General features: G+C 41.7%; 1 protein-coding gene across 7 annotated transcripts in view; it reads left to right on the top strand.

The window, feature by feature from the left end:
- The window catches only part of dennd4c (DENN/MADD domain containing 4C), a 152712-nt gene that overhangs the window by 103661 nt on the left and 36196 nt on the right, over nt 1-12855 (top strand). For 6 of the 7 annotated variants that reach the window (XM_043719121.1, XM_043719140.1, XM_043719146.1 and 3 more), the window contains 2 exons: nt 2866-3013; nt 9652-9780. In XM_043719121.1, coding sequence (XP_043575056.1) covers nt 2866-3013; nt 9652-9780 — 277 coding nt within the window. The remainder of the gene's footprint in view (nt 1-2865; nt 3014-9651; nt 9781-12855) is intronic. The other variant, XM_043719156.1, reaches the window with a different exon arrangement.

Below are 12855 nucleotides of genomic sequence, written 5' to 3'. Positions count from 1 at the left end.
AGGGTGGAGCAAGCGCAAAGATAGCTGGGAAGGCAATAGGTAGATACAGATGGGGGAAGGGGTGAAAGGTCAGAGGGGAGGTGGAGTGGATAGATGGGAAGGAAGATGGGCAGATACGACAGTTCAAGAGGGTGCCACTGAGTTGGAAGTTTGGATCTGGGATGAAGTGGGGGAAGGGGAGATGAGAAAACTGGTGAAGTAGTTGTTGATGCCGTATAGTTGGAGGGTCCAAAGGTGGAAGATGAGGTGTTCTTCCTCCAGATATTGGGTGGCTTAGATTTGGCAGTGGAGGAGGCCCAGGACTTGCAAGTCTTGGGGGAATTGAAGTGGTTGGCTGCAGGAGGCTGGTGGTGTTTGGTGTGTCCCAGAGTTGTTACCATTGTTTGTGAGTATTGTTTGCAAGTCACTCAGTTTACAGGACAAGATTAGAAAGGGAAATGAGATATGTACATGAGGGTGATTCCTCCAGGTATTGCGTGGCTTAGATTTGGCAGTGGAGGAGGCCCAGGACTTGCAAGTCTTGGGGGAGTTGAAGTGGTTGGCCGCAGGTGGTGTTTGGTGTGTCCCAGAGTTGTTACCATTGTTTGTGAGTATTGTTTGCAAGTCACTCAGTTTACAGGACAAGATTAGAAAGGGAAATGAGATATGTACATGAGGGTGAAAAGAATAGAAAAAATGGTAACAATGTGATAAGAGGCTTACATGGTATGTGAACATATTTATTGCCAGATGCAGGTCAAATATTGGGGCACAGCACCAATAACTATTAATTCAATGCAGAAGATTAACAATTACTCTTTCCTAGTTGGTTATGAGTAGGAAAGAATATTAACAACCTTGTTTGTTTGCAAAATATTTTTACCTTTTGATTTTCCCTTGTGACTCGTTCCCGTTTGCTTTTGTCTTTCTTCGCTTTATCAATTTGCAGGTAGTCACTGGAGTTCTCAGAATTTCTCTCACAATAGGTGTTGGTGCAAACCAAGCCAAGATTCTTAATTAACAATGGCTGAATCTAAATCCAAGAATATTTGCATATTTCACTTGTTCAAATATCCAGAACTGCCTACAATCAGAGTTAGTACCTCTCATACAAACAAAAGTCCTGAACAATTAGACATTTGAATGAGACATATCATCTAGCTGATACCTGGTTAATATGGACCAATTAAATTGTACTCTTGTCCACATGTTAACAAATCGGTTTTGCAGATGTTTGGTATCATAAAACTTGTTATGAGGTTCATAATATCTTATTTTGAAAACTTGGATTCAAAAGTGGAAGTAAAATAGAGCTGAAAGGTTAAAAACTATGAAAATTTGATTTCCCCCCCCAACCCCCCAATTTCTTTTTAGTAAGTAATTGTGTACAATGGTTTTAACAGCATTAGATGTCAGGTGATTTTATCTAAAATACCAGCAAGCCACGTTAGAAGATGATTGAAGTGTTTGCAGTTCTAAATTTTCCAATGACCAAAGGGAAGGAAAGGGTCACTGCAAAACCATAGCCCTCACCATCCTTTATTATGGCACTGAGTCTTGTGTTCTGTGCTACCATCATGCACACCTTCTCGGGTGCTTCCACCATTGTTTCCTCCAATAGCATTCTCAGGATTCACTGGCAGAATGAGATCAGAAATATTTGAAGTCCTGGAAACAGCCAATGTCAGAACAATCTTTTTGCAAACCAGTTGGGTTGAGTAGATCACATTGCTTTGTCCAAGTTAGCCTTGTATAGAGAGCTGACCACTAATAAACGGAGCAGAGGGGCCTCATTCAGACTTTTCAGGGACTCCCTCAAGAAGTTCTTCATAGTATGGCACATTGACCATTGTCAATTAAACCACAAGGAATAGACAGTGATGCCTGGAGATGCTGCATTAGGTGTACTGCAGCCACCTTTGAGACTAATCGACGATCTAATACAAAAGAAGAAAGGGCAAAGGATAAATCCAACTGTGGCAGCATTGACTCTTCATTCACTTTTACATGTTGGGGGCAAATGTTCTGGTGATACATAGGCCTGACGAGCTACCAGCAATCTTGAACTAATGGATGCAACCTTCTGAAAAGCTGGTACATGAAAGAATGGCAAAAAGTTAGTTCCATGTTTATTGCCAAGAATCATTTTAAAGTTTGCTTAACTCATGAGAGCTACTCCTGAATGTAGATGCATGAGGTTTTGCCAGAAAGAAGTCTGTTATCACAATGCTACCTTTTTAATATCCAAATCAAAATGCTTATTTCAGAAATAACAATATAAACTATGGATCACTGGTTATTCTGATCCTTTCAAATTTGTGGCTTGACTGTAATTGCAAGGGTTGGTGAAACAAACATTGAATGGGGAAAAGGTAAGATGATTGTATAGAAGGTGTGAAAATAAATTTTACGTAACACTAAATATGTATACACGTTTCTTATTAGTTCTGAGCCTATCCTTCCTTCAGTTAGGTGGGTAGATGGGAGAAGTTGGAATTCTTCCCCTTGGAGAGCAGAAGGGCAAAAGGACAGCTGATAGAGGTTTTCAAAGTCAGGAACGGCTGAATAGAAGAGAAACGGAGAAACTTCCCATTTGTAAAAGGAAGAAGAAACAGGACATAGATTTAAAGTGATTGGCAAAAGAAGCAAGAAAATTCACTTAGCGAGTACCGGGAGGGTGCATCATGGCAGGTTCAATTGAAGCATTCATTTGGGCATTGGATGATTATTTGGATCAGAAAAAGTGAACAGATTTAGGGGGGAAAAGCAGGAGATCTGTATGAGGTAATGATTCTCATTCGAAAAGAAGGTGCAGATACAATGAGCCAAATGGCCGCCTCCACCTTATGACTTCTGTGATTCTGTGTGACTGACTTTTTTTTGCAGGCTGTTTTGGAAAGTCCCTGGCCCAGCAGTAATCGCAGTGGTTGCTTTTTATGGACAAAAGTGCGGAATGTGGTTCGTGGTGTATCTCAGTTTCGTCAAGTATTTAAGAAATCAAGTTCCTCAAGCCTTCAAGTGCCATTGTTCTCAGGTATCCATTTCAAAAGAGCAAAATTTTAAGATTGGAGAATGTTTGATTTACTTTTGAAAAGTGAGTGACTCTTGCAGCTTTTGAGTGTGTGATTTAACTTATCAGTTCAGAGGTTCTGTTGGTCCCTCATTAGTGCAACAGTTTGTTTGAAAGCTGTATATTGTTGCAATGTTAAATGAAGCATATGGCAGATGGCACAAACAGGGAAATTTGTCTTGTAATAACTTTACAAGTCATACATTTTTATGCTTTCATGAGATTCAAATGTTGGTAAGAACAGCCTTTGTTGCCAACCTTGGTTGTCTGTCCCCTAATTTCCCTTGTGCTAAATGAATTGCTCGGTCATGTCAGAGTCAACCCTATTATTGTCGGTCTTTAGTCATGTACAGACCAGGTAAGGAAAACAGACTTCCTATCCTATCCTATCACACAGGATGTTGGTGAACCAGATGTGTTTTTATGACAATTGACAAAAGTTTCATTTAATTGTACCATATCTAATATTGGTTTTCAAAACCGGGTATTTGTTATTTGAATTTATTTATTAAGATTTGAATTCTACCAATTGCCATGTGGGATATGAATCTGTCCCCAGAACATAGATTGGACTTCTGGATTACTTGTTTAGTGACATTGCCACTAGGCCACTGTCTCTCCTTACATTCAGTAGCACAGGTCCAAATCTGCCCAAACCTGTATCATTGAAAGCAGTCCTTACCCCGTGGAGGTCTTGACACAGATCTGTGTGGGAATTGTTTATGAAGTTTTAACTTTTGATGGACAATTCGTGTGTGCTTTGGATCCTGCATGCAAATTTTTGACTGAATTAGAGTCAGACAGTTGAAGACTTGGGGCAGATCTACAGCATTTAACTTGGTGAGTTATCCAAGAAATTGTTTGCTGTGAAATTAGTTCAATGACGAAGCAGTTGAAGATATTTAGAAATACTTCAAATAGTCAAAGCGAGTATATTCCTACAATGAAGACAAACTAAAAAAATCGCCACCCATGGTTAATTTATGAAGTTTGGGAAAGCATCAACTTTTGAGGGGAAAATAAAACACACAATTGTGCAAAGGTGTGTGGTAGGCCAAATGAATGGACGGAATATAAAGAATGGGAGAGATGACTAAAAGGTTAATTGGGGAAAGAAATTAGAGTATGGGGGAAGCCTGCTAGAAACATAAGAACGAATGTCAGGAATATCTACAGGTTTCTTTTAAAAACGTGCAACCACCTGGTGAAGGAGCAGCGCTTTGAAATCTAGTGCTTCCAAATAAATCTGTTGGACTATAACCTGGTGGTGTTATTTTTAACTATTTAAAAGAAGAGTAATTAGTGATTACTGGACCTCTTGAGAGTCAGAATGCAGAGCTAATAGAAGAATTTGAAGAACTGATGGATTAAGTTGACAAATGTTTTCCATCTGTCCTCATTATAGAGGACACAAAAGCATTCTAGTAATATTTCTAATTCAGGAGGTGGAATGAAGAGAGGAATTGATGAAGGTACAATCACCAAGCAAAATGATGAACTATGGGCTGACAAGTCCTTGGGTTCTGATGGGTTTCATCCTAGGATCTTTAAAAGAGGTGGCTTATTAGGCTCTAGTGTTTATTTTTCTAGCTTTTGCTAGATTCTGGAAAGGTTCTATCAGACCGGCAAGTATTTAAATGTGGCACCTTGTCAAATTTCTTCTGGAAATCCAAGAGAAGGGAGGCATTTCCTGATGAAGGGCTTGTACCTGAAACGTTAATTCTCCTGCTCCACGGATGCTGCCTGACCTGCTGTACTTTTCCAGCTCCACACACTTCGACTCGAGAAGGGAGAGGCAGAAACGGGAAACGATCAGCCACTTAGCTTGTTTTGTCATGAGGAAGTTATTGGAATCCATCATTATGGAAGTTATTACTTAGGCACTAGGAAAGCTTAGTGGTAATCAGAAAGAGTCAAGCTGGCTTTGTGAAAGGGCAATTGCAATAAACCTATTTATTGGAGTTCTTTGCAAGATTTATATGCTATATATAAAGGCACGCTGAAAAGCTCATTGTGCTTGGATTTCCAGAAGAAATTTGACAAGGTGCCAAATCAAAGATTATTGCACCAAGTTGGAGCAGATAGTGTAGGGGTTAACAAACTAGCTTGGATAGACAATTGGCTGGCTGGCAGAAAACTGTGTTTAAATTGGTTTTCATCAGATTGGCAACATATGACAAATGGGGCCTCAGCTTTCCACAGTTTCATCAATGAATTGGGTCAGGGGAAATCAGATGTTATCTGGACTGGGGATTATGAGGAGAGACTGGATAAGTTGGGCTGATTTTCCCTGGAGTGTAGGAGGCTGAGGGGTGACGTTGCATAGGTTTATAAAAATCATGGAGGGCATGAATAAGGTGAATAGTCAAGGTCTTTTCCCCATGATAGGGGAGTCCAAAACTAAAGATCATAGGTTTAAGGTGAGGGGAAAAAGATTTAAAAGGAACCTGAGGGGCAACTTTTTCATGCAGAGGGTGATGCGTATATTGAATGAGTTGCCAGAGGAACCAATAGTAGCAAGTACAATTTACAACATTTATAAGCCATTTGGACAGTACATGGATAGGAAAGGTTTAGAACGATATGAGCGAAACAGGCAAATGGGACTAGTTCAGATTAGGAAACCTGGTTAGCATCAATGAGTTGGGCCAAAGGGTCTGTTTTCGTGCTGTTTGACTCTGACTCTAAAAGTCATGGAAGCTAAATTTGCAGATGACACAAAGATAGGTAGGAATGCATGTTGTGAAGAGGATATGAGGTTGCTGGCTGACAAGTTGAGTTGGCAAAAATCTATCAACTACAGCATTATGTGGGAAAATGTGGAGTTGTTCACTTTGGCAAAAAGAATAAAAATGCAGATTATTCCTTAAATAGAGAAGACTGCAGAGTTCTGAGGCGCAAAGCATCAAATTATTTAGTGCATGTGTTACAAAGTTAGTATATAGGTACAATAAATAAAGCTAATGGAATGTTATCCTTTATTGCACGCAGAATTAACCATAGAAATGTTACATCAGAATGGAAATAAGCTCTGAAGAGTCATCTGGACTGGAAATGTTAACTTGCTTTCTTTCTACAGATGCCTGACCCACTCTGATTTCTCGCATTTTTTTGTTTTCAGTACTGATTCCAGCATCTGTAGTAACTTGGTCCCAAGAATATTATGCCTCAGTTTGCTGTTGTGATCATATTTCAGACACTGCATTTTTGGTTGCGTTATCTAAAAAAGGATATAAATGCGTTGGAAGTCCGCACAGGTAGTGTAGTAGATTGGTACCTGGCTTTGGGAGAAGTCCCTGACTTGCTAGTTAAAAATAGCAGCTTACCACAACTGGTGGCTGAAAATAAACTGACTTCAGGTATTTTACTGGATTGAGAGAGATGCTGTCTGCCCTTTTAGTGGTATTAAGGCTGCTGCCAGTATTATTCACATCCACCAGCTTTTCAGCCACCCAGGACCCAGTCAGTTGTTGGTGAGCTGGCATTTGGCATCCAGAAAGGTCACAACTCCACAACCAATCAGCAATCTATGGCTGGCTGAATCTCATTTTGAAAACAGATCCCTGGAGCCAGGCCGTCACCTCTTAGACCTACTCCCACAATTTGCAAAGCAATTGTGTAAACACAACATAGAATGAGTTTCAGTAACTTGGTTTTTTAAAAAATAAAACCATCGCTTCTTCGGTCTTTTGTTATAAAACACTCCTTTAGCCAGTTCAGTTCACAATCACAATTAACATAAAGGATATAGTTTTTACACAATGATCTCATTGAATTGTAGAGCATGTTTAAGGTGGGAGTTAATGGCCTACTTCTGTTCCTCATTCATTTGTTTGTACGATCTCATTGTCATTGGACCAGACTTAGAGTGGCATGCTTAAGGCTTTAATGGTTTTTCTTGGCTACTCGGGTATGTATTTTTCATTGAAAATGTTTCAAATAATTTGATACATGATAATAATTGAAAGTTCTTCAGTCAAAATTGGCTTAAATGGAGGCTATAACTGTTTATTTTTAAAGCTAGTTCCATTCTTAATTAGAAATTTCAGTAAGCAGCTACTTAATTTTTAGTTACTGGAGATATTAATGAAAAGTGTATGATGCAGTATTCTATGTTCTGTCTCGGATAGAGGCCTTGTTTTGCCATTTGAACTCCACCAGCTAGCGAAAGAGAAGAATTTGGACTGTGGACTTCACTGCTGTTATGACTACTTTTAATACCGGGTTCTGCCACAATGACGCATGATGTAGTGTGGTGGTGGCACAGTATCACGTATTTCATGAAGCAACCCCTGGATAAGAAAAATCTGTTCTGCTTTTTATTCCATTTTATTGGTCTACATTTTTTGAAAATAATGGTCAAGTTAGCAGTGTTTCATGTTGCTTATGTGCAATTCAGATAGCAAATTCTGATAACATATGTGCAATTAAAACACAAATCTGGGAGTTGGTTCACAAGATCTGATGTTCCACCTGAAACTTCACAAAGTAGCCACTTCACAGTATAATTTGCTATTCCAGTGTATTAAGTAGTGTAAACTTCATGTTTCTAGCTTTCTCTATAGAAAGATAATGCACCAGAAAATCTTGGTTCTAGTCCATTCCAACCTACATATCCTTTTGGTGGTTTGGATTGTTTGGCAAATAGTAAACCTTACCTGGCAATGAAAATTAACTTTTGTAGGTCAAAGAATTCCATTCCGACAGCTTTGATTCTTTGATATTTTAAAAAAGGATTCTCATTGTCGCTTTTCTCTCCATTTGATACTTCTTTTTCCCTCTTCCTCTTTACTTTCTGTACTTGATTTTACATTGATTTCACTATTCTTGCTTACACTTCCTGGTTCAGACTGGTTTTAAAAAAAAAATGTAGTTTCTTGGCCTGTTGACTTGAAAGCCCCACAAAGAGTGTTGCACTTATTAGAAATTTGTGTGATTGTGACTTGCAGTACAAAACTCTGTAGAAAGATCATTCAAAAGAAATTAAAAATGCTCAGCTTAGGCAGCATCTGTGGAGAGAGTAAGTGTTAAATGTTTCAGGTTGACCAGGATACAACACCTGAAACATTGACTCTTTCTTTCTTTCTTTCCATATATGATATCTAGCAGGTGCTGAGTCTTTCTAGCATTTTCTGTTTTTCTTTAATATTTCCCACATTTGCAGCATTTTGCTTCTGTTTAGAATAAACAGGTTTTCGTTGGAAGGGCAATGCATGAAATCAAGCTTCTTGGATAGATTTATGAACAAAAGGAAAAATACTGACTTTGTTTAGCCAGAGAGCGCGCAAAAAACGTTCTTTTGGACATGTATGGGTATATTAATTAAATATTTAAAGGGAAAGAGATGCCGAAAAGATGTTTCCTTTTGCTGTGGGGTCTAGATAAAAGACAAGACAGTTAAAACTGAGATAAGGAGGTACGTTTTCACTTAAGATGAATCTTTTGTAATATACTATCCCATGGGGCTGTGAACATGAAGTTCAAGTTAAATCTTGATACATTTCTAATTATAAGTAACATCATGGGGTACAGGGATAGTGAGAGAATATGGCTTTAGGTGGATGATCAGATAGACCAATAAGTTGCAGTGAAGGAATAAAATCACAAATGGATACGGGCAGGTTAGGTGATTGGGTCAAAATTTGGCGGATGTTGTGTGACACTAGGCAGTGGGAGGTTATCCATTTTGGTTGAAAGAGTAGAAAGGCAACTTAGCGAAATGGAGAGAAACTTCAGAGTTTTTCAGTGCAGAGGGATCTAGATGTCCTTGTGCACGAATTGCAGAAAGCTAGTATACATGTAATAAAGGAAGCAAATGGAATTTTGGTATTTCATGCTAAAGGAGTAGAGTACAAAAGTAGAGAAGTATTGTTGCAACTGTACAAAACGTTAGAATGACCAATCTGGAATATTGCATGCAATTTTGGTCCCATTATTTGAGGAGAAATGTGGTTGCGCTGGAGGCAGTTGAGGAGATTCACTGGATTGATTCCAAAGGTATGGGGTTTATCTTTTGGAGAGATTAAGTAGCTTAGGCCTAGACACTCTAGTGTTCAGAAGAATGAAAGGAGATCTAATTGAGGCATAAAAGATGCTGAAGGGGATTGACAAGGTAGACATACAAAGGATGTCTCATGTGGAACAGTCTAGAACTAGGGGTTTTATGGAGTAGCAAAATTAAAGCAGAGATGAGGAGAAATTATTTCTCTCAAACAGTTGTGCATTAGTGGAATTCACTACCTAGAGTGTGGTGGATGCTGGGGCATGGAGTCATTTAAGGAGGAGACAAACAGATGTTTAATTAGTAATGGGATGAAGTGTTATGGAGAGCAGGCAGGAAGGTGGAGTAGAGGCAAAGGAAAGATCAGCCATGATCCTGTCTAATTACACAGCAGGCTCAAGGGGCTGAATTTCTGCCTCCTGATCCAAGTTCTTGCTTATCAGCTATAATCTAGAATGGTGGAGCAGCCTCAAGTGGCTGCACCTGTTTCCTTGTTCCTCTGGTTTAACAGTTTTCGTGGATTGTCCCCTTTTGAAGGTATTTTATATAATATTTTACATTTGTTTTTATTTTCTGTACTATCAACTGACGATGTGCACAGGTGGAAGTGATACAGATGCTGTGAGCCATGGCAGCGTGGATAGTTCTAATGATGCTAACAATGGAGAGCATGTGCTGTTCGTCCGAGATCTAATCAGACTAGATTCCACCGATAATCACGGTAGCACAGGTATTCGCTTTTGTATTGTGCTAGCGCCATTAGTGATCTTTGAGTTTGCAAATGACTCATGTTTACTTTATCCCTATTATTATCTGGCACTCTCACTCTCTTAAAGCTCCTTTATGCTGTCTTCTGTTGAGCATTGCTTGCTTGTGTCAAAGGTGGAAAGTCCTTGCATTCGACTTCACATTTTTCGTTTTTATAGTACTTTTGACTGAATGTTGTTGCATGTTATGTGAAACATCCTGTGATTGCAAGTTTGCAGTGTTGACGGTGAAAGATTTCAAAGTTAGTTAATTCTTCCTGATTTGAATGAATATATACAAGTACTACAGTGTTAGACTGTTCTATGTCACCTGTCCTTCTTGGAGAAATTTGCGAAGATAAACACCTTTTGACCACAAGTCCATCAGGAAGTGGTCAGCATGTAGTGCCCTCAAGACCCTGCGGGAAGTGAAGAGGTTGTTCCCTGAGCAGACTGTCCAAGTCACTTGACAGAATGCCTCATCACCAGAATGTTCCAACAAGTGCCAGGACATTGTTTGGTTGCTGGTGAGATCTTTCATCTACACCCAGACTCTCTGGGCCACCACACACTGACTCCAAAGGTTCTGCAGGGAGGATCGAGATTGTCAAACACCTCTTTCTGGGATGCGACTTTGCAAAGCAAGTCTGAAGAAAGGTAGTGGTTCTTGGGGATTTCATCCCGAACAGCTCCCTGATGCAAGACTCTGCTCTACGATCTGTTCCCCGAAACCCATCCCAGACAAACATCATCAGCGTCTGGAGGACCATCAACTCTGTGAGACACACGTGTTTCCCTGGCCAAAACTTATTGGTCTTCCAGAACAAGGGGTTGACCTTGGAGTGTTGTAGACTGGCACATTCCAAGGTCCAAGATTATGTTCTGAGGGACACAGTGAAGCTTTGGGGCAGCTGCTGCCAAGGTACTCTGGGACAAGACCACCATCTAAGGTCTTTAGTATACTGAGATCCGTTCAGTTATCAGACCCCTCCCCCACCCCCAACACACAGTTATTTCAAATATGTAAATATACAGTTGTACAAGTAAGAAATGTTTTTGTTTCTCCACATATGCAGCTGTACAAAACCGAAGTGCTTTAGATTAGATTAGATTACTTAGTGTGGCAACAGGCCCTTCGGCCCAACAAGTCCACACCCATCCGCCGAAGCGCAACCCACCCAGACCCGTTCCCCTACATTTACCCGTTCACCTAACACTACGGGCAATTTAGCATGGCCAATTCACCTAACCTGCACATTTTTGGACTGTGGGAGGAAACCGGAGCACCCGGAGGAAACCCACGCAGACACGGGGAGAATATGCAAACTCCACACAGTTGCCTGAGGCGGGAATTGAACCCAGATCTCTGGCACTGTGAGGCAGCAGTGCTAACTTTAGTGCCATATGTGTACAAAGATACTTTATGAATAAAGTATATTTTTGAAATTAAAAAGTGATGGTTTAACCTGAGGGTCGCACCTCAGGAAGGGAAGAGACTGAGAAGGAGACTCTTTCATGGCAATCTCAGCTGATGCCCTGCATGATAAAATTGCATTCACTGAGGAAATTTCAATTGACCAGGCTCCATCTCGTGGCACTAGCTGGTCATTGCAGGCAGAACTACCAGCACTGACCGACCAACTTCTGCCACAAGATGGATTTCAGAACAGCAGCCGGAACACCAGTGATTTCAAGGGTAAGAACTGCGGGTTGGGTAAATCAGTACAGACTACAGATTCAAAAACACCAGCGACGGTTCTCCTTCAAGATCCTCCGCTCCACGCTTGCAGCAATGCGCCGGCACCTAACCTCTCTACAGTCAGCCCTGCCTCAGCTGAGGGCCACACTCTCAGAATTGCAAAGGACCCACTCTGTACTACATCCTCGGGAGAATTCATACTCTCAACAAACAGTATTTTAACTCCATCTCAAACATCAAAAACTGTAAGTACAACAAACTTTTATCCACCCACCTCCATAACCAGTGCTCCTCAAACATTCCAGAAGATTCCCCTGGTCTCTGGAACTACTTGGACGCCATTAGCCATGCGGCTGGTGCAGCTGCCACCCCTACACTGATTGATGTCACGTCCACCACCCCCATCATGGCCACTCCCACAATCACTTCCGCCCCTCAATTCCTCATGCATCACACGTGACATCACTTCCGTGCCCCTCATTATCGCTGATGTCACACACTCAGTGACTTCCACCACCCCTACTGCTGTGTCTGCCCACAGCCACTTCCGCCCCCACCAACGCCACTCACCTGCATTCTGCTGATACGCCCCCCACAGATCCCACTGTCACCATTCCTGGCCCTCAGAACCCTGAGGGGCATACCACCCCTGCTCATGACTCCACCCCCATTCCCCCCACCATCACACCCACTCCAGTTACCGGCTCTGCCCCCACTCCCAGCTCCACATCCATACCAGATCCCAGCCCTGCCGAGTTTTCACCATCCCTCCAGACCTCCCCCTCACGAGGACGAACGATCAGTCCTCAGCAAAGGATTCACCTTCATCCCCCTCCGTCCACGCATCAATGAATTTAATACATGCCGTGACGTCGGACTCTTCTTCCTCTGCCTCCGAGCTTACTTTCACAATTAGGACTCCCGCCCACCTTCTGAGGACCCCTTCGCCCACCTCCAACACACTGCATCCACCTGGATACCCCGCGCTGGCCTACTTCTTGCCCTCGACCTCTTAATTTCCAACTGCTGCCGGGACATTAACAGCCTCAACCTGTCTACCTCCCTCCTCCACTCCAACCTCTCACCCTCACAATGCACAGCCCTCCAATTCCTCTGCTCCAATCCTGACCTCAGCATCAAGCCAGCAGAAAAAGGGGGCGCAGTGGTAGTCTGGCGCACTGACCTCTACACCGCTGAAGCCACACGCCAGCTCAAGGACACCTCTTCCGACTGCCCTCTCGACCATGACCTCACCCCCCCATCACCAAACCATCATCTCCCAGACCATACAGAACCTCATCACCTCAGGAGATCTCCCATCCACAGCTTCCAACCTCATAGTCCGGGAACCCCACACTGC

Source organism: Chiloscyllium plagiosum, chromosome 2, assembly GCF_004010195.1.
Source record: "Chiloscyllium plagiosum isolate BGI_BamShark_2017 chromosome 2, ASM401019v2, whole genome shotgun sequence".
NCBI classification, from domain to species: domain Eukaryota; kingdom Metazoa; phylum Chordata; class Chondrichthyes; order Orectolobiformes; family Hemiscylliidae; genus Chiloscyllium; species Chiloscyllium plagiosum.
This window is presented reverse-complemented; position numbering and strand designations above follow the sequence as displayed.